The sequence below is a fragment of the Poecilia mexicana genome, unplaced genomic scaffold (assembly GCF_051168715.1).
Source record: "Poecilia mexicana isolate PSO_F unplaced genomic scaffold, ASM5116871v1 scaffold_14, whole genome shotgun sequence".
Taxonomy (NCBI): domain Eukaryota; kingdom Metazoa; phylum Chordata; class Actinopteri; order Cyprinodontiformes; family Poeciliidae; genus Poecilia; species Poecilia mexicana.
In genome coordinates, this window is record NW_028263383.1 from 23,236,818 (window position 1) to 23,259,636 (window position 22,819).

Consider the following 22,819-nt stretch of genomic DNA (forward strand, 5'->3'; position numbering starts at 1 on the left):
CTGGATTGTAGACATTTTTTATAAGCATATTTCTGAGCCTGCCTCTTTGTTATTAAATTCAATATAATTTCAGATTTTTCTATAACTTTTCTTCTGGTTAACTTAGAAAGTGAGCTATTATTGTTACAGGTTAGTTTTCTAAACTACAAAAAAGCAACTGTTAGGGATGCTCAAATATGAAAAATTGGACTGACATTGATATCTGATAGTAACACCGGTATTATGCCAGATTTACCAATATTTCATTTTATAATTTTTTTTATCCGATTACTCGATTAATCGTAAGAATAATCGATAGATTACTCGATTACTAAAATATTCGTTTACAACAGCCCTATACAGAAGACAAGGACTTTGATGGATTTGTGGAAGAAGAATAAAAAATATCGTGAGTGTATTGTTACATAGTCGAATAAAGTTAAACTAAACTTACTGTTTTGTTTCCGTTACCTTTTTTTTGTTGTTGTTGACCGTATGTTTTAGCATGCGTCTTATAATCCGGTGCGCCTTATAGTCCGTAAAATACAGTAGTATTTTCCGGACTATACAGTACTATTTTCCGGACTATAAGGTATAAAGTTGCTGTTTCTGCTCTTGACAGTCCTGGAGGGCTGAGTTGATCTGAGACTGTAGCTGTTAAACAGAACATCCGAGAGAAGGTCGCCGGTTTTGAAGTTATGAAATAAGCAAATTTGCTGCCATTTTACTAATTAAGCCCTAGTAATATCTATTTAACCTCTCCAACAACTTAGCTGCAGACTGCTTTATAGATCAAACAAGCTCAAAGGGGTTAACTCTATATAATTTTTTGATAACACCTCTGAGATCTAGAATTGTAAGACTGGGATATCAAGGCAAAGAAAACTTAGTAGCTGCTGGTAGGGGCCATTCAGGGGTTAGGGTTAGCGCATCTCTGAATCGACCTGGAATCCCCCAGTGGCCCCTATGCCAGTCTGCGGATGCTTTGGGGACATTTTAATTCAATTAATTGTGGCATGTTAGGCTTTATGCTGAGGTTTAATTATTGCTACAGTAATTTTTCGCTGATGTTTGTTTTGTGAACTCCAATTAGTATGGGCCGAATCTTCCTTTAAACTTGAGGTTCTGCAATAACTTCTATTTACAGCTGCTCACCTCCAGCCCAGATCCCGTCAGCAGCAGTTTTAACCCGCCTGGTAGTAACGGTAAGGAGAATCAGAGGGAACAGAGAGCAGGTGGTACCAGGTGGTACCGGGGCTTGGAGGTGTGTCGTGACTCGCGGTGACAGTTGCAGTATCGTGTCTTATATCAGGATGTCTGATATAAAGACAGACATTCTTTATATCCGTCGGTGGGACCGACTCAGACTACCTGTAGCAAACAGGGCATTTAAAAGCCTGATTAAGTTAAAATCAGAAGTTTTCTCTGCAGCTGAAGCATTTCTGTGTTTAGGGGCGAGACATGTTTTTTCCCGTTATTGTGAGGACAATTACGAAAATATAAATAGAAACAGTTTTCCTAAAGTCATCATCAGACCTAATTTTTTATTCACAAACCAGTGTATTTAGTTTGTGAATAAAAATATTCTTGCCCATAATTTGTTAGAGGGCACAGATCCTCCTCACCATGGAACCAGTGTCTGAACAACATGGAGGCAGAGAAACTGAGAGTCATTATTAGACTGAAGGGAGCCAGACTAGTTTATTTTTACTAAATTATTATATTTAACCTTTAAATCTCAACTTAAAACCCACCTGTTTAGAGTTGCTTATGGCTAAATTAGGGTTAGAGTGCGGGTTTTTGATGTTTTCGATGTTTTTAATGTTTTTATCTTTACTTTTTATCTATTTATGTAGAAATGGCAAGAGATTGAGGGTCTCACACACACACACACACATATATATATATATATATATATACATATATATATATATATATATATATATATATATATATATATATATATATATATATATATATATATACAGTGATTCTTGAGAATAGGGACAAAATGGGTTTTAATTTTTCCATAATTTTTTTTTGTTATTTCTCAACCTTATGTATGCAAATATGACAAATAATGTTTAGGAAATGTAAAGATGCTAAGGTATAGGCTCCCAGTTGCAACATTTTTTTAAAATATTACATTTTTAATCGACCTGACCTAGAACGTTGTCATCACCATCTGACAAAAATAAATAAAAAATAATTTTTATTGACCCTATTAGTGATATTTTTACTCATTTTACAGACAAGTGCTTCTCAAGAAACAAAAGAAATATTATTTAAAACCAAAAACAACAAAAAGGCCATCTGACGGAGTTGACAGTGCACGATGGAGTTGACACAGAACTGAAAGTGGTGACAAACTAGTGAATAAAATGAAAAACTTGGTACATGTGAAGTAATGCAATTCATGTAAAATACATTAAAATGAATTAATTGCACATTTAAGCGAGATTTGACAACAATTTCACTGAAAGAGTCAGAAAAACTCTGATGGAGTTGTCATCTGACGGAGTTGAAAAAAAGCCAAACTACCTCAATTTATATGATGTTATTCTGAAGGAGGCCATATTGTAGCTCATCAGGTCCATGAAATATTTACATTATACCAAAATTAAGCTTTTATTTCACAAAATTTCATCAAAGTTTTGTAAATTGTCAGTTATGGTGTTGACACATCATGGAATAAAACAGAAGAAAAAACTAAATAACTTAAGCCAGTGGTTCCCAAACTTTTTGTCCTGCGCCCCCCAGTGGTTTCCAAACATTTTCTGGACCCCTCTCCCTACAAATATCTGTGTGGTTGAACGATGTGTTGTTTTTATTTTTGGTGGGGGCAAAATGAATCTATGTAGCTGAACATAGACAACAACCCTATAAGCTACTTGTTAACAAGCTTAAGGTGATGTATTGATATTAGCTAGCTAGTCATCTTTTAGCTAACATTACCTGCATCCAACAGCTTTACTCAACAGTCGGTTAGTTTGGGTGAAAAACTGTGAAAAGCTCTTTGCTATTTGCTGGTTTGCTGCCATGATTCTAACACAAACCTGCGTATCTGCGCACAGCAGCAGGTCTCCTTCACTGCCCACAGGTGTAAACCCAGCGCGAGTGTCGTAGCGCTCATGTTGCGTTTAAAGGCGGCTCGGAAAAACAGGTTACCAAATGTTAACAACGGATGAAACGGTTTTAACTGCTGATAAAAGTGACAGAGGACATGAATATGGGAAGTGTGGAAGCCTCTACTGTATCAGATTGACAGGAATAAGAGAGTTGGCCATTCTAAGGTAAAAACCCAGCGCATACAGAGTTCATGGTTTCTTTTTTCATCCAGACGGCTTCCCACGACCCCCCTCAAATGGCACGGCGCCCCCCTTAGGGGTCGCGTCCCACAGTTTGGGAACCTCTGACTTAAGCTAACCAGAGCTAACTAGCGCTCTTAGCAAAGGAAGAGAAAGGAAGAGATCATGGGGTCCTCAGAAATTCTGGTGCCCCTCAATAATGCCTGATTTTTTTACATTCTTTTCATTTCTGACGGTGTTGACAAAAACTAGGGACAAATTTCAATAGAGTTGGAAAATATATAAAAATTATTTTTAATTCAATTTATTGATACCTCTATAATTATTTATATGACTACTTATACTTAATTGTCACAATATATACTTTTAGTATTTCTTTAATTATTTTAAACTATTATAATGTATTGAGTTCTGCTCCTGGACAAGGGCTTTTACAGGCATCATCCACCAACTACAATGTTTAAAATTAAAACATTCAGCAAATATCTAGAAAATATACATTGTTGTGCTCACATGACCCAGGTTAGTTGAGTCAGATATTTGAAAAAATTATATTTTGTGTATATTTTATTCAAATTTTGTGCTTTATCCATAGGACCTGTTTTGTCCCTATTCTCAAGAATCACTATATATCCTGTCTGTACTTTGCCAATAAAATGGTTAAAAACATTTAATGTATGAACTGATTTTCCATAATTTAGCTTATGTATTTAATGTACTGTGTTTTAATTGTCACCAACTGTGTGTGTAACGTGTTTCCTGCGCTGAGGAGCGATCATAAACGGCAAAGAACAGATTCAAGGTGAGGCAGGCAGTTCTCGTGCCTCATCGCTGGGGTTGCTCATGAACCCCAGACATTGTGACTCCACAACTGCAGAGTAAGAAACGGTAACAGCATGCTAGCCATACAGTAGCTGCGCTGACACAGAGAGCGAGAAAGACGTGGTTTTGAGTTGTACTTTAACGGTTTCTCCCTTTGCTGTTAAGCACAGCACAAAATTAATAATATCTAATAAGTCTAAGTTTGATTGAGATAACGGAATTATTCTGCGGCGGCGGCGCAGCTATGGATGGAATGTAAAGCATAGACATAAATACGTAGACCCCTCATGTAGCAGATCGGCCCGTTGCTGCGATACGTAACAGCGTCCGCCATATTGAATGTGGAACCAGTACCAGTAAGCTAATACAAGTAAATGGACCGAACTTCATAAAGTGCCGTTCTACAAAGTATTTTAAATTAACACCTGTCATTGACACATTTTCTCACACACTAATATATTTGGAAATCTAAGAAATGACTAAAGACAGAGTTTTTAACTTTTGATGTGATTATTTAATTGTTTTGGGGCATTTCTGAATAAAGAGCACAATGTTTTTATTTGATAGAAATGATTCTGATTTTTATATTGACATTGATGAACAGACACACTTTTACAGTGTTTAATTAAAGAACATATTTACATAATCCCATAATTTAATGTACATTTAACGTTTCAAGACAAGAAACAAATTATTTTCTTGTATTTATTTTTATACATTATTGAGAAATGACTTTTGATTTATAAATCAGTCATTGTCAAACATTAAACTACATATATTTCTTACTTTTTTTCCAGAGAAAAACTATTACAGTATACATCAACTCGGCTATTGACAGCAAAGAGTGAAAATAATTCTAACAGTAAATTATTTTTATTTCATTACATAAGCTGTATTAATACACTAATACTTCAGATTGAGATATTTAAAAACACACAAAAAGTGAAAGAATGAAACATTTATTTATTATACTGGGAACACTGGTCACAGGCTTCAGTCTGCTGGTCACACTGGGAGAACTCCAACTCCATAATACATTTTTAGCGTGTTGGGCTCTGACTCGTAGCATCTTTAGAGCTAAATACCGACTTGGTGAAGCTGAACTGGGAAACAGACTGAAGACCAGCAGCTCCAGCTCTGATCCTGACTGATCTTTCCTCACAAAATCCTCTGGTCTCTAATGAACTTCTCTAACAGTGGTTTCTCATCAGCTCTCTCATTAGATAACAGTATGAAAACGTTAGCTGCTAAGCTAACAATTAGCGGTTATTTCGGGCCAATTTAGCTACATAGGAAATATATTTCGGTTGTTTAGAAGCGAATTTCTGGCTGCAAAGTCAAGTAATTCTGATCTTTCATCCTTACCTGTGAAAGGCAATGCCAATGAATCCAGTTTTTTTCGTAAAACGGTTGCAACAGGTCCACACAGCACAGGACTTAAGAGCTCCGATCGCCCTGCTGCCACATAGAAGATGGCGGATGCTGTTACGTATGACTCAGCGCTCCATGAGGGGTCTAGTATTCATGTCTATGATGTAAAGGAATAGCCTTTTTGTCCTCCAGCATTGTAGGCATGTACGAAATTTCCTTATGTAAACAATAACATGCAGGGGTCTAGATTTGTAAATCCGATTATAATTAAGTCGGTGCCTCACCAGCTATGAACCTCACCGCACGTCACTGATAAATATATATATGTATAATTTTGTCATAGTACCCCCAAGAATTTAAAACTACTTTCACACCTGTTTAAACCTAAAGCAAAAAATGAACAGCCATTCCAGGCGATCAGCAATGATCGGTGATTGGCAGAGATCGGCCTCATGGATGATCGGTATCGGAATTGGCAGCCAAAAAGAACCTGATCGGAGCATCCCTACTTCTCACAATAGTTTAATGGAGTTCTGGTCCGTTTCTCCTGACATAACTGATGTAACTCAGTCGGATTTGTAGGCTGACTCACAAACCCAACAGAGTTTGTGAGGCGGAAGTTGTGGGAGAAGTCTTCCCACAACTTTCTCCATAGGAATAAGATCAGGACTTTGTGATGGCCACACCAAAACACTGTCCTTAAGCCACTCTGTAATCACTTTGGCTGTAAGCTTAGGGTCTTTGTCCATTTGGAATACCAATTTGAGCCCAAAGTTTTTTTTCCTGGTTTTTGTCTTAACATGTTGCTTCGTAATGTTTAAAATAATGTCCTTTCCTCATGATGCTACCTATATTATGAAGCTAAATAACATTACAACATGATGCTGCCACTCCATACTTCACAGTTAGGGTGGTACAAGATTCCCCGTTCTCCCTCAAAATGTATCAATGGTCAGTATGGCAAAACAGTTCCAGTTTGGTTTAATCAGATCACAGGACATATCTCCAGAAATGAAGATCTTTGTCCCTGTGTGTATCTGCAAACAGTGATCTGGCTTTTTATGTTTCTTTTGCAGTGAAGTTTCTTTCTTGCCGATTGACTTTACAGTCCATGTTTGCCCATGTATAATGACTCTGACTTACTAGCTTCAGACAGTATCTCCACAAGGCTTTTGGCTTTTGTTCTGTGTCTCAAATATGCACATTTTGGATGGTTGTACATCATGTCTACCGTTGCATAAAATTGTTTTAACAAATGAATTTCTGAATTCCTGATGTCTTGGGTGATTTCTATTGACCGTTCAATCATGTCAAACAAGAAAGAAGTGTCTTCCAAGTGTAGCCTTAAAATACATCCACAAGTGTAAGTCCAATTAACTCAAATGTTTCAGTTAACCTATCAGAAGTTTGTGGAAGGAAGCCCAAAAAGTCATAAATTTTAAATGGCAATTAAAACGTATGACTTGGGTGACTTAGATACTGACCAAATGTATGTAAACTTTTGAATTCAAGGAAGTTACAAAAAAAATATGTTCTCGCCGATTTATAGAATGCAAATTTGAAGACCAAATCAGATATAGCAGGGGAAACAAGTTATACAACTATGTCTGTGAAGGGGTGAACAATAAAAGCAATTTGGTATATTGATGAGCACAATGGCTCCAAAATAAATCTGAACGCATATGGAAATGTCATGGTGAATGTTCTGAAGCTTAAAAAGCTATCAAAAACTTATTGATAGTTTGTCTGTGTGTGATCGGGAGTGTCCCCTAGCAAGGTCAATGATAAAATATTCTACACACCAATATAGGTCATACTACAATTTCTCATGATCTTAACAGACAGATATTTGCCCAGTTTGATGTCCTTTAAAGACATGAAATCATGGGATGTGAGGTTCAATGTGGGATTGCAGGTATAGAACATTATATAATAGGATCCCCATGTACAATATGGGAAATTCCTGCTTACAATTACAGGAATGTGTAACAATCTGGATGTTTGCATCAGAGCCGTGAACTTAAATGATAAACACTTCTGCATCAGTTGCTTTGTAAATAAACTTTTTTTCTTTTCTTTATTTAACCTGTATCTTATTAAGTAAAATGTTTGAGGCCTCCTGATCATGTCTCTTGATTCCAAAATATCAGGAAAGACAAAAAACATTGTGCAGAATTGACATTTTGTTCTAAATTTTAAAATAAAGCTACAGAATACTTATGCCATAAGTGCATTCAGGATTGTTCATAAGCCTAGTTTATTAGGGAAGCATTTACTCTGCCAACAAACATCAGTTTGCCTTATGTGTTTTCCTAAATCAGTGTTTTCCAACCCTGGTCCTCAAGGCACACTGCACCTGCACCTCATTCAGCTGACTGCAGTTCAGCTGCTAATTGGAATCACCTGTGCTGAAGCAAGGAAACACCTAAAACATGCAGGGGAGTGTGCCTTGAGGACCAGGGTTGGGAAACACTGCCTTAAATCATTTAAAATGACTGTCTAAAAACTGTCTTTTTGTCTTACGAATAGTACTATTTCAGCCACAAGGTGGCGACAAACATCAAAACTGTGACTCTAAAAACTCAATCATTAGTTATAACAATACACGCCCCTCACCCGAAATGTTCGCTGGAAATAGGCACCAGCACCCTTCCCGACCCCACTAGGGACAAGAGTGTACAGAAAATGGATGGATAGTTCTAAAAATTCTGATGGACTGTATGTAATGTATTCCTACCTCTTCCACCAGGGAAAGCCCTGTCTTCATCCTGCTGTCAATAATATCAGGCAATCTGTTGGGAATTGTCTGAGACAACATCTACAGAGGTATATGAACAAAACTTGGTTAGCTTTATGGTAAATTATAAGTTCTAAAAAGATAATACCTACACAAAACAGTGTAAGAAGACCTCCACATAAGACCTCATTTATTTATTTATTTTACAATTTTGTTAGCTGCCGATTAAACTGAAAGTTTCAACCTTGACATGATTATATGAGTTGTTTTACCAAGAAATCCATCAGAAGCTCCGTGAAAATGGTTGGACCAGCCTCTCCTGGCTGCAGTCCACACGTTCCCGACACAGGGGGAACAGATTTTCACAGGGGAACAGAATTTTGCACAAGACCTGCCTGAGCCACGCCAGATTTGCTCATGGAAAACGAATCTGGCCAAGGCGACCGAGACCATACTGGTTAGAGGCGGGCTAGTGGAAAAGAGCCTTTTCTGGAACCTCGAGAGCTTCATTTCCATTTGGGCCGGCTGGAAAGGACTGGTTTAAAGAAAGCTGTTGATTGGTTCATAAGCTGCGGCGGCGGGTATAGAGATGAGTTATCTTTCAGATCTCTCAGTCAAAGTTTATGGTAGATTTTCTCAATGTTCGTCATTTTGACTAACAGCGTCAGTACTGGTCAATCTACTTTTATCCATCAAATTTTAAATAATAATAATGGCATATTCAATTGCGCTTAATTTCTTTTCGGATTAATTAATATTCAACAATATTCACACATCTAGCAGATTAATAGCTTTTGACTTTTTCCACAGTGTCAAAAACCACTGACTGTTGCTGTTGATCCTAAGCTGCAGGCTGAATCTGCACTCTGGTGACTGACATTAGAAGCACCACTTCAGCCAAAGTTTTTGAAATCAGGGAACATTTCTCCAATTGAAATGATTAGAAGTCGACTCTGTCAACGAGGAGGAGTGGGAGGAAAACCCTCAAGCAGTAGTGATTCAAAGACAAGTCCAGGTCATAAATTATTCTCAGATGAGAATTTTTTTTTTTGATTGACTTAGTTAAGATAGCTTACAAGGCAGTTCAAAGTGCCTTTAATCTAAAAAAAATACAAAACTAAAAAGTCATAAAAATACAATTGTCAATAATTTGAGAAACATTACATTTTGACGAGTACCATTATCAAAATTATCAATACACATCAGATATGTTGGTCAATGTTCTATTTATTATGGTTCAAAAGCAACTCTAAACAGGCGGGGTTTTAAACTTGATTTAAAGGAACTCAGTGTTTCAGCAGTTTTGCAGTTTTCTGGAAGTTTGTTCCAGATTTGGAGTACATAGAAGTTGAAATTTATACCCTTTTCTATATAATTCTATAACTCTTATGAAACACTTTGGTCAGCTGAGATTGTTGTTAATGTGCTATACTGTATAAATAAACTTTGAATTTAAAAAACTTTGAACTAAACAACAAAATGACAGAATCATGCATTAAGAAATAAATGCCACTCTTTTTCACACTAGTTAAAACCCATTCAGTTTTTAAAGTTATCATTCCACCAAACAATTTACTATCAAACTATCATTTTCAGAATAATAAATATTTTTTCTATTTATTATGTAATTCTGAATAATGTAACAATTGCCATTTCTATTTCAGAAAGGGGCAGAAGGAATTATGGGACTTAGAAAAAAAACAAAAACAAACCTCTTTAGTTTCCTCTGAAAAGGAGCTTCCTTTAATGGCTATGTCAGGTAATGTAGATTTAGTGCTGGGAGAGATCTAGAAAATAAAACATTTTTGGGTTAGGCAGATAGTAGAAAAGAACCATCAAACTTTTAGAAACACAATCTAAAACCGAAAGCATATTTGTAAATGAAGAACCTCAAAAATTCAGTTTTTAGACAACTCCAGTGACAGTTTTTGCCTCAAAAGATGTTTGAGAGGACCCTACCTCCCTGTTTGTGAGGGCGTGTTCACCAGCTAACAGCAGCATGCTCAGGCCTCCCATCTTTGTGGGGTCTTAAAATGAATGGCACAAGTTAGAAAAGTAATCTAATTCTTCATCATTTTACTACTATGCTATTAAACCCACCTGCCATGGCAAAGTTCAACTGGTGCAAACTGTCACTTTTGGGCACATTTTTGGCAGTAGAGTCCTTGGGTGAGTTGCAGGAGAAGGACCACACCTTTTTGCGGGGGCAGCTGACATGCTGATAGGAAGAGCTCTTGAGTGGCTTGCTCGTGGTGGGACACCACTTATAGCCTGGGTTTGCCTTCATAAAGGCATCCTTATACTAGAAGAACAAAATAAAAAGAAGTGATCTTGTTGAAAATAAAATCTGTATTACTGTAGCCATGTTGCAATCAATCAAAATGAAAACATGTTTTCATTTTGCCCATTCAGTTTTGAAAGTTATCATTCCACCAGAATATTTACTATCAAACTATCATTTTCAGAATAATAGATATTCTTTTCTATGTATTATGTAATTCTGAAAAATGTAACAATTGCCATTTCTATTTCAGAAAGGAGCAGAAGGACTTAGAAAAAAAACAAACCTCTTTAATTTCCTCTGAAAAGGAGCTTCCTTTAATGGCTATGTCAGGTAATGTAGATTTAGTGCTGGGAGAGATCTAGAAAATAAAACATTTACACTGCATATGTATCCACTACCTTCTGTGGGTCTAAAAGAGTTGATGAGTATGTCCATTACCATTACTGTTCACGCCCTTTTTCTTTTTTTTTCCTTCTGCACTGAGGAGTTATGCATTGGGGGTATTTGTGGACGGTCAAAACGTACAACAAAGAAATGAGCATCAAACCTTAGAGTCTCTTAATATATTTTGTATATGTGTTGTGACATTGTCCTATGCGGGCTAGAAATTTAAGGGTTAGGTCTTTTCATAATCATACTGGTTTCTGTATGAAGCAATATCGTAAGCATTTAAACAATTTGGATAGGGAGAAGATGGACTTGGAGAACTGAAAATATAGCAGACTCTTTTAGAAACCAGCTTTGTTTCGTTGTAATAATCTTTTATGTTTACTTTACTTGTTATTTATGCCCTTTTATCCATTGCGTCATGTTTTCTTCAATGTCCTCTTTGTCAAGTTCTTATTATGTCTTCAGTAAATAGAGCACTGACCAACATCACTTTGGTGGACTGGAATGTCCGGGGACTAAGCCATCCAACAAAATATTCTCTCATCACTATAAGTTTAAAAGTCACACTTTTTATCTATAGGAAACCAATTTCATGAATGCGTATAGAATCCTCAGAGCAAGCATATTTTCACTCAGTTTGCACTCACAAGGTGAACAATTTAATAGGCCAGTCAATTCACTAATATTTACGGTCCTAATTGGGATAATATGGACTTCCTTAGCAATCATTTTTCCATTCTACCAGATCACAGTGTTGCACAGTTTAATCCTGACTGGAGAGCTGAATTTGAGTTCAGTGAATCAATACGTTTAAGACATATGGAATAATAGATCCCTTAATATTTACATATCTGTAATCCAACCAATTTTCATTTTTCTCCTCTGTACACCCAATATGTTTAAGAACAGACTACTTTTTAATTGACCAAAAAATGTTGCCTATGGTTACCTGAGTAAACTATCACAACATAGTAATTTGGATCCTTCTCCAGCAATTCTGGACTTCAGCTTCCCAGGAAATATGTATTCCACCTTTTCATAGTGGTTTAATGGCTGGTTATAATCTGAACAAAAGTTTACTGACTTCATTAATATACAAATATATATTTTTATTGAACTGAGTGAACTATCTGAAATAAGTAACACGTATGATATAAATGCTAGGTTTAAGAAGTCTTATGAAAATTTGTATGCTTCTGAACCTTGTGATTCAGTCCTAGTGGAAGTAATTTACAGTAATTTAATTATGCACATTCTAGATGACTCAGATAAATTTAAATTGAAGAACAATACTACTCTATCAAAATTAAATTAGGCTATCAAAAATGTATTTGAAATTTGTTAAGGTATCTAGCCCAGATGGGTTTCCCATTGAGTTTTGTGAGCCATCTGAACCTAAATTAGTCCCTTTACTATTAAAAGTCTTCAGGAGGGTTTTAGACAAGGCAGCCTGATCTGCAACTATGACACAAGTAGCTATTTCAATGCTACTCAGAAAATCAACATTTTTTTCTGAGTGGCAAAATTGTCGCAGTAAGATCGCTCCACCACTCAAAAGTGTGACCCATATTGCTGAGTTTCAGACACGTGACCCAGATGACAAAATTCAGATGGAGGTCTGGAAGTGGATTTCTCCAGTTCAAAACACAGCAAAATTGATCACAAGTACGGTAATGCCGTAAATAGGCTGAAACAGATGGGGCATCTCAAAAAAATATACATATATTTAGGATATGATCCGTATTATCTCGGTAAAAAAAAACCTTCTCATATAATCTTGAGGATTTACCCAGTGTCGAGGCGATCCACATAGCTAACTATCTGGTGCTGCAGACCTCATATTATACGACAAGCCAGAAAAAAGTTTTCAAAAGCCTGGAGAATACAATCATTTAGTTTCAGCTTGGGTCAACCATTTAGGATGAAAAGAAGCATTAAATGGTTGTCGACTTGTTTCTGCAGGGTGAGTAGTGAGTTGTGCAATTTTAAGTAATTAGTCTATGATAATGATGCAATCGCTAACAACAAACTAACCATGTTATTTTATGAGTTTGAATCTCCTGGTAAATAATGTATTTAGCTTCTGTGAACCCAAATTCATGCTGGAGTTGTACGTTAATGTTGAGTTGTTGTAGGACGCTGGATTCAGGTCCAATGTAGGTCAACGATTTGCTCCAGTCTGCAGAACCCCCATGTTTGTGTCTGGCCATGAACATAGTTTGAGTTTGTGTCCAGAACCATGTGGGGGAATAGTCACAGCTCACTGTGACTGTATGGCTGGGAGCCTGGGTAGGTTATATTTAATTTATTTAGCTTATATATATATATATATATATATATATATATATATATATATATATATATATATATATATATATATATATATATATACTGCTCAAAAAAATAAAGGGAACATTTCACTTTAATTTTGTGTGTGGCTCCAAATCCAGGCCTCCATTGGTTAATAAATTTGATTTCCATTGATGATTTTTGTGTGAGTTTGTTGTCAGCACATTCAACTTTGTACAGAACAAAGTATTCAATGAGAATATTTCATTCATTCAGATCTAGGATGTGTTATTTGAGTGTTCCCTTTATTTTTTTGAGCAATGTATATATATATATATATATATATTGCAACTTTAGGCAAAGAATATAGGTTAAAAAAAATATGGACAAATCAGGTCAAGTTATCTGTGGTTTCGCACTGGTAACTTCTTGGTTTCCCACAAAACCAAGCACAAGGGTCTGACCTTAAGAGATTTCAAGTAAGGAGCACTAATGGAGCAATAATCTTAGGTGTATGTACAACTAATCCATCAATCTTTGACGACTGAACCTGATCCTGGAAACGAGCTTCCTAAACACATGCTTATTCTAAAATCATTCACACCTCAAGGAACGAACCTTGCACTCTTATGCTGCTGCTTTTGGTAGCACTCTCACAACGACATCCTGATATCAGGTGCATCTGCACCAGAACCTTCCTTAAGTTTTATTCAACCATCACCTCATCATTTGTTCAATATCGCTTTCGACTTTATCACGAGCCTAAAACTTTCCAAAGGTAAAACTGTGGTCCCAATCATCCACCATATGATTTCTATAAATCATATAATCTTATTTATACAGGAGTAGAAAAACCTCAGCTGCTGAAAATACCAGCCTTCTCGTCCACATGTCAATAGACACTATGGCACACACCAGAAGATTGTATCTGAGAAATATGGAGAGATTTATATTCAAATCTAGAGTGAAAAAAACATACAGAATTTAGGTTTCCATACAGTGATTGACAGACTGAACGATTCAACCTGAAGTTGTAGGCTGCTTCGTTGTGTGTAACAGTTTCCAACAGATGTACAACAGGGAGTAAATGTTTACACTGGACAGAATGTGCTCATAACTCCCATGTTTTACCTGACACTAGTTTATGTAGCCGTGAGGTTTACCAAGGTTAAAAAGAAGAAATGAAGAAAGCTTCTGTGAGCGCTGTCATCCATAATTTCTACTGACTTTATGAGCTTGAGAGAAAGCAACTCAGTAGAGAGTTGCTACTGAGTTGCTGGCTTTTTTATTGTTATCATTATTGGTCTCAAAAATGACAGGTTAAATTATATGCATGTAAGGCAGAGCTTAACGTAACTTTACTACACCAATGTAAACATAATGTAAGGATGCATTACCTCCTTGGCCATATCAGTATATTTCTGCTTCTCCTTGGGCTCCAGCACAGCCCACCAGTCAGCCAATATTTTTGTGGCCCCACGGTTGTCAAGACGAGGATGTTCCTGTCGCACCAGAGAACGGTGCCTCTTGCAAAAGAGGAGGAAAGCATTCATAGGCCGACGTGCCCGGTGTTCATTAGAGTCTTCTTCAGCTTCCTCTGTTGTGCTTACATTATGCACTTGGGAGTCCTGATCCTCACTGCACAGCCCTGCCTATTAAGAATAAATTCATAAACTGCAATGTAGAGTCTGCTTCTGGTGGTGAATGAAGATATCATTATTTAGAGTCAGGCTGGAGAAAAAAAATAACCCTGCACCAATGAGGCTACTAACCTTCCCCAGTTCCTCCTCATCTTCTTCTTCCTCTTCCTCAGAGAATTCTGAAGCCTTCTTGGAAAGAAGAGGGTGCCACTGCAGGCATTTGCGTTTAGGTCTTTTGCCAGTGACCTCCTCAACAGGCTGTGCCTTACCTCTTCCTCCACTCTTCATGGTACTACCGCACCTAAAGGAAAAGCAAAACATTTAACATCAGAAACACTGTCTGTACCTACTATGTGCAGAAAAAAATCCCATCAACTTTTAATAACATGCAACACTTAAGATGAAGTAGCAACTGCTATATAAATTACTACAAGAAGGGCCATTTATGTGCATAACACGGCAGGACCATTGAAGATTTTCAAGCAGGTCACAAAAAACTTGGGCATCTAAAATACAACGACTCTTAGTTTAGCTGTAGCTACAATATTCTAGTAAATAGTATTTTTAGTGCCAACTGTCCAGCTGTTACAACAGCCTAAGCAATGCCTCAACCTTCACTAAGCATATTGATAGAGAAAAAAGAGAAAGTTGAATAAGTGGTCAACATTTTACCCAAATATAACAACAGAAATTCTTAGGAACTTTTGATGTGTTGAGATGTACTGACAAATGAGAAATGTTGTTCTGAAATGGAGAAACCAATTTCACAATTTCATTCTTAAAAGAAAAACAGTAGCATCAGTTTGGATGTTTTTGCACTAATAAAACGGTGTTATTGCAAAACGGAGAATCTGCAAACAGATTCATCAGCAGGTTATTTTAGATCTTTGAACATGTGCTTAAGTATTGAAAGCAAAATACAATATGCTATTTTTCAAATAGTCATTCACAAATGGTCAGTGATTATATACACTACAGGTCAAAAATTAGGATGCAACTGTAAGTTTCTGTTCACATTGTTTTACTAGAAAACTGGAGTTCTCTAAATTTTGGGCTGAATGCATGTGGGCATATGATCAGACTTTAATGTCATTGATATGTATGAATAATTAGACTCTATATATAAATCATGTCTACATATAAACATTATATCAATTAAATTATTATTCTTTTGTACATTTTGGATCTTTTTTCCTGAAAATGCCTAATCATTAAAAAGGCCATTGCAAATCTGAAACTGAACAGGTGGCATTAGGAAACATAGCAGGCAAACAGCAACTTTTTATATAATTGACATAGAATGTGAATTATTACAGTTGCATGTGAGTCACTAGGAGCCTTCGATGACACCCTGGGTATGACAAGAAAAACTTCAACAAACTAACTGATACGAAAAAGTTTGGATTTGTTTTGAATTTTCCCATCCGAATGCTTTCCATATATATTCATTATTCATGAAATAATTAAGCATTGTATTCTGCTTGAGTCATTTTAAATATTTACATAACAAATAAAATGAGTACAGTCAATGGTGTGACTATATGTTGCTGTTCTGTAAATGTGATAAAAAAAAAAAAAACTGAACAAAACACACAAAGCAGGTGATTTGCACTCGTCCAGGAGGAGTGAATGCTGCCAGTCAATGATTCTATGCAATCTGCTGGGTTTTCTTTGACAGGAAACCATTTAAATTAATTTGAATAATAAATAAATCTTAATGCCCTGTTTTATATGTAGGATCAATTGGATGGACACTGCTCAGGAAGGAGATGGGTTCTGTGTTCCAGAGATTAATGTCTTTTGGAATGTGCAAATTAACCCCAGAACAAAAGTCAAAGACCTAGTGGAAATGCTGTCTGAAGCCATTAAGACAGAGTCACTATCCATAGTCAAACTATCCTTTACTGACATGGATTGAAAAGCCACTCAGCAAGGAAGAAATATTTACTTTGAAAGAACTACAAAAATATAAATTGCAGTTTGCAGATGCACACAAGGACATTTTTGGAGACTTTTCTTATCTCCAACTAAAGTGGAGCTGTTACATTTAGAGGAATAATGGGGGATGCTTGTACCATTGTATCTGTGAAGTACGGGGGTGGCAGCATCATGTTGTGGGGTTGTTTTTCTTGCAGGACGAACTGGTATTTGGTCTTCCAAATGGACAATAAAGCTAAGCATACTCCCAATGTGGTTACAAAATGGCTTAAGGACAACAAAGTGTTTTGGGATGGCCACCACAAAGCTCTGTTTTATGTAGAAGTTGCGAGTAAATATTAAAAGACGGGTGCAAGTTAGGTGGCCTACAACCCTGACTGAGTTATGACAGTTCTGTCAGGACGAATGGACCAGAACTCCAGTAAACAAAGAAGCTTTGTGGAAGTAAACCCCAAAAGATTTGACCCAATTCATCCTGTTTAAAAGACAATTATCCCCAACACTGAGCTAATGTATGTAAACATCCGAATTATATCGGTGATAATTTTGGTTATTCTAAGATAAAACAAGAAAAGTTCAGACAGTGAGAAAAAAATTTGTCTTTTTATTTGGTGTATTTACATGTCTGGTTTCAACTGCACATAGTTGAAACTATGTGCATTGGAAAATACCCCATTGGAGTATTTTCCAATGGGGTATTTCCCACCCCATTGGAAAATACTCTAGTTGAGAGGAAACTTAAGAACTTTATGTTTTGAACAGTAAAAGGCAGCCAGAGTTCCTAGAGAAAACCCATGTATGCACTCTGGGAGAACATGAGAACTCCACATAGAATTGATAACAACTGCTCCCTCTTGCAGTCTGGCAAACAACATACAAGTAAAAGAAAAAATAAGTGAGTAATAATAATAAGCAACATGAAGTAAAATGTTTGTATTTCTCACTGTGTTTGACTGCATTCTGGGCAGCATGGCACAAATGAAATTCAAACTCCATCAATGAATAATTAAAAGCTATCTTATGGATGCAGAGTGAAAACAGGAATACTTACTGAAGAAAAAATTATGGAAATGCTGAATGAATGATGAGGACAAAGCTGGCACAGCCCGTCATACAAAGATGATGACCTATAAAATACAAGACAGTGATCTCAGTCATGCATTACACCGTCATCTCTACAGTCGCTCTGCATAGCGACAGCTTTCTTGAAGGAAAGACGAGTTCAAAGTTACTTCACTGAAACATTAGAGGAATGCATCGAAAATCCGTAGTAGCCCTGAAGTAGGATGGGACATTTTGGGTGGATCATCTGTACTTGCTGTACAGCTGAACCACTCATGTGGCTAAAGGAAAACACGAAGGCCAAATCCCCGTGATCACCGAATGCATTTAAAGCAACGCAAACCAAACGAGTCCAAATCGAGCTGGCGCAGCTGCAGGGACCTTGAGCTTTACTTGTTCGTCAGGTCCGACTGATGACGGTCGGACTTAACTATTACTGTTTACTATAAAAGTCCTGTCCTCCTGTGTCTCACGCGCAGCAACGGTGTATCATATGAGGAGATTACAGTCGTAAGAAGATCCAATGGCGTACATTCTGTATTCCTGCCTCTAAACACAGACTGTTTTAATCTCCGTGTAAAATGTCGATCTATGACGAGTCAGACGAGCAGAATCAGAGTCCATCTTGCTGTTGGTTGGAGGAGAACCCCCCCCTCCCCACCGTCCGCCAACTACAGAAGAGACGGTTTATACTCCTGTCGAACTCCAGATGATAATGTCACCGGTATTACCTACCACAGGGTAAAAACATCCAGAAAAGCCGGATTAAATCAAGCTTTTCCTTACCAACCTCATACATTTGTGAGCAATGTTTAGCTGGGCAGCAGCTGTGTTACAGGGAATAAAGTAGCTAGTTAGCTTGCTAGCTCTGCCTCCTGCTAAGTGGACATGTCATGTTTTATAGTGCAGTGCTTCCTAAAGTCCAGTAACCCTATTCGTTAAAAACAAGGACGGAATCAGTTATTAAACTGCTATGAAAAGCCTTGACAGGGTTTTAGCAACTGTTCTTTTGAATGCGGCTGGCGCTGAGGCTGTGATGCGGATAGGAAGGGGAGGAAGGGGGAGGGAGGAGAGTCCTAGCACCTTAGTTGCTTTTGACGTTTTATCACGGCTTTTCTAAGGCTAGACACACATTGTAGCTACGCTGCAACAGTAACACAAAAATGCTCGACCAAACGCTGCCTTCCAGCAGGATGTCTATGGAAGAGACAGCAAGGATAACCCAGCAGGCGGACATCATGTCCAAAGCAGCAATAGTAACAATTTCTCACAAAGCTGAGAGGCGGACTGGGTTTTTAGTGTCCGCTGACAGCACAAGTTCCCTGTGAGGAACTCATGGCCATACCTGAAGTACTGCTGTCAGTAACCAGCCGGAGATTCTCATCATCGGTCCTGTTCACATTTTTAACTTATTAACACATGATAACACTTCACCACTTGCTGTACTGAGAGTAGTTCCGTTAAGCGTAACAAATCCAGTCACAAAAAAGCAGGAAGCTAAAGAGATGTCCATCAAAATAAAAGGGCTCCCTCCAACATTTCCTATTTCCACCAAACAGAAACATCAAAACATGAACAAAAGTAGCCAAAAAAGCCATTTCAAAATGTTTAAAACCTCCCTTAGCTCTGGAACATGGTTAAATACACGAGCATTCTCTTGAAAGGGAGAATACCCTTTGAAGTTCTAAATGGGCTATTTATGAAATGGGTTTAAACTGACAATATCTAACCTGTATCATTTTAGCATCTTCATTTTGAAGTAAATTAATTTCAGTTTATTCAAATATGGGACAGATTCGCAATGAATATGGTCACATAGTACAACATAAAAAATCCACTTTATTTTCAGAAATATATTGTGAATTAAGTCAATCCAGTCACACATACAGATTCCTGTCAGTTACAATTATTTTATCCTAATTCTAACACAATGTTGTCAAGTTCAGTTTATTATCTGTAAAAAAAAATTTCTTTCAAGAGAAGCTCAAGTGATTGCATCAAGTATGGTCATCTGTCTACCTCAGCATGCATTAGGTGACAGAAGACTGTTGATTGCATTAAGTGATTGATTTTACTGCTTGCAATGACATGTGAAACAAAAAAACTTCTTTTAACGATAAGCCCCCATTAGTTTTCAAGCTAATTCACATTTCAGAACCTAGAAAAAAGCTGATAACTGTAACATTAACATAACACCAATTTAAAAAAATTAATTATGATACATGTAAACACCTTAAAAGAACACATTTGCAATAGATGCAAAAAAGACCCATTCTCGTCTACTCAGATTATGGAGTTGACAACAGTTTCTTTGCTTTTGTTCATCTACCTGAGAACTGGCCACAGACTCTCAATGAAGTTAAGGTCCTCAGGTTAAAAAGGACCATAACTTTGTCTGGTGACACAGAAATCCATAGTGGTGGAAAATCCTTAGATCATTACCAAACTGTACCCAAAGTTTTGAAAAAAAGTTTCTCAGGGATGCGTAGATCCTACCTTTTATTCACAATATTGTTTTAAGGAGTAGTTGAACTGGATGGCAGAGTCTTACACACTGGACGTGACATTACTCTCAAACAATAAATCATCTCTTTTTTTCCCACGTTTTCAAACTACTTCTTCTTGATACAGGAGTTTAGACCAAAACTGTATAGCCCACCTTATTTTGTGTTCAGATGCACTCAAACCTACTTGTTGAGAGAGATGACAAAATTCTGCATTGGTGTGTGCAATTGTATCTACTACTCCACATAATTTCGGAGTAGCTGTTTAATTCTATATTGGTTTTTAAAATTGACTTGAAAATTCTATTTATTTTTAAATCCCTGTGTGGTCTTGCACCATCATACCTATCTAATGGCGCAGACAGATATGATGGATCATAAATCAGGATCTAGGATATTGATTTAAGGATCTTTTATCCTACTATTTTCTACTCCCAGAGCTTGACTGGTGACAGAAAGAGGAATGGCTTACATGGACAGGGCTCCTAGTTTGTGGAATGCTCTTCCTCAAAATATTAGACAGGCCTCTTCATTATCTTATTTTAAATCATTAGTTAAAACTTACTTGCATAACAGGGCTTTTAAAATATGACTTTTTAATATATTTGTATTTCATTTTGTCTTACAATGTTATGTATTTTAATTGATTTTGTATATTTTTGTCATTTATGAAGTTGTTTTAATGTATTTTTTAATAAGAAGTAATAAGAAGTAACATGTGTTTAAATAAAGTGCTATATAAATAAAGTATTACTATTATTAAAAATTAAAAACAAATAAATAAGATTTCTATGAAAATACAGCATGGAAGTTGGTTTTCTGACAGTACTGTATGGACTGGTTATTTTAAAATCTAAGACCTTTATTTAAACATGTAAACCGGATGTGACCCTTTGTGCTCTGTGTTGCTTGTACAGGGAGCACGGAAACGCAGCGTTTCAGAGATGAATACTGTATCCGCTAAGATGACACATTTAACGAGTTACAGTACACAAAATAGCACCGTATGAAGTTGATTCTGTCTAGAAATGCACTTGTTCAATCACATCATGCAGCTAAAGTTACTTTCGGTTTTCCACAAGCAAGGAGAAAATGTTGAAGTGGGCTCTCCCCTCCCCCGGCTGAAAGTGCTCCTAACCAGACGGGGCTGGCCTCCAACCACATCCCTGACTTAACTTTAGATCTTAGCCTTCTAACGCTGACAATCGTTACCGAAATGCCAAAGGTACCCCCTGAAAAACATCGGAACGAATGATTGCAGCTCCTATCTGACTGATTACTTACTCCAAGCTTCCTGGCTCTTTGACGCTTTGCAGCCGCAGAGATAGTAGTGTTGCAGTGTGAGGCACATTTGAACCATTTGTGCAGCAGTACGTACCTGTCACAATTCATGCGATAAGGTCAGACGTTCAATTCCTACAAAGCTCTAAAAGGTTAGAAAATAATCAACAGTTTTACTGTGCACAGTAAGAAAACCCAACCCAACCATGCAACGTTGCATATGATTGGACACTCGTGTTAATAGACAGCTTGACTGAGCCAATGGAAAGCTTCGTTAAATTGCCATAATTGCATTTTGGTTCAGCAGTCTTGGTTCGGCCCAGCAAAGGTAGTTTCTAATGAAAAACATCGTCTGTCAGTTGTACTGATCATTTCATCAGCAATACTCCTTTTATTTTTACTGTGCAACTTAAATTGTGCATGTGTTTCACAGACACTGCTGACACTGTCACTGAACTATTTGAGGTTTGTTGGAGTCCTCAGGGGTCTGTTTAATCAAACCTAGGATTTTATTATTGTCCTGGGTTCTTTTATCCGTGAAGAGGTTCACGACAGTAATATGTTTTCGGAGAGATTCCAGACTGAGTTAAATCTGGTCTTCGCCAGACCAATTTAACAATCGCTTTCAGCATGTTTGCACTGTTCACACACAAATCACAGTGATAAAAATAACCGTTTTCTAAATTGATGTAAAACACTTTCTCTTTATTTGCAGCTAGCCAGCCATATGGATTTCACATTTTATTGGTTATTTAACTCAAACAATATTCAAATTGTTTGCCTAATAAACAGACAATGCAAAAAATGTACAATGAAATTTTACAGTTTTTATAATTTTACAATTTAAAAGATTTTACAATGAAACCTTTTTACAACAAGGTGACTATCATGTCACACTGATTGCTGCTTATAGAGATGTTATGCATACTAGATTATTACAGTTGTTGGGAAGTTCTCAAGGTGTTTCAAATGAATCATTCAAATATCAATCAGTACTATTTTTTCAGTGAACATAGAAGCTATGGATATATACTTGAAAATGGAACCTCATCAGTTACCTCCTCTTTATGAATAGTAAGCTCTACACAGCAAATTTAAACTCTTAGGGAGTTGAATTAACACTTTGAAAGTGTCTATATCGGTCCACTCTTGATCGTGTTAAAATAACACTAATGAAAGTGTTATTTGTGATAGAGTTGAAATTTAACACACAT

At 36.8% G+C, this 22,819-nt stretch overlaps 1 protein-coding gene across 2 annotated transcripts in view; it reads right to left on the minus strand.

Moving 5' to 3' along the window:
- bbx (BBX high mobility group box domain containing) overlaps positions 1–21,797 on the minus strand; it is a 53,130-nt gene extending 31,333 nt beyond the window's left edge. Inside the window, exons 1-8 of one of the 2 annotated variants that reach the window (XM_014971768.2) lie at positions 21,703–21,797; positions 17,810–17,885; positions 14,953–15,121; positions 14,578–14,832; positions 10,318–10,519; positions 10,177–10,244; positions 9,930–10,004; positions 8,218–8,298 (exon numbers count right to left, since the gene is read on the minus strand). In XM_014971768.2, the coding sequence (XP_014827254.2) occupies positions 8,218–8,298; positions 9,930–10,004; positions 10,177–10,244; positions 10,318–10,519; positions 14,578–14,832; positions 14,953–15,108 (837 nt within the window). In that variant the 5' untranslated portion in view covers positions 15,109–15,121; positions 17,810–17,885; positions 21,703–21,797. Of the gene's footprint in view, positions 1–8,217; positions 8,299–9,929; positions 10,005–10,176; positions 10,245–10,317; positions 10,520–14,577; positions 14,833–14,952; positions 15,122–17,809; positions 17,886–19,165; positions 19,314–21,702 lie in introns of those variants that run through there. The other variant, XM_014971767.2, reaches the window with a different exon arrangement.
- Positions 21,798–22,819: the final 1,022 nt, after the last annotated feature.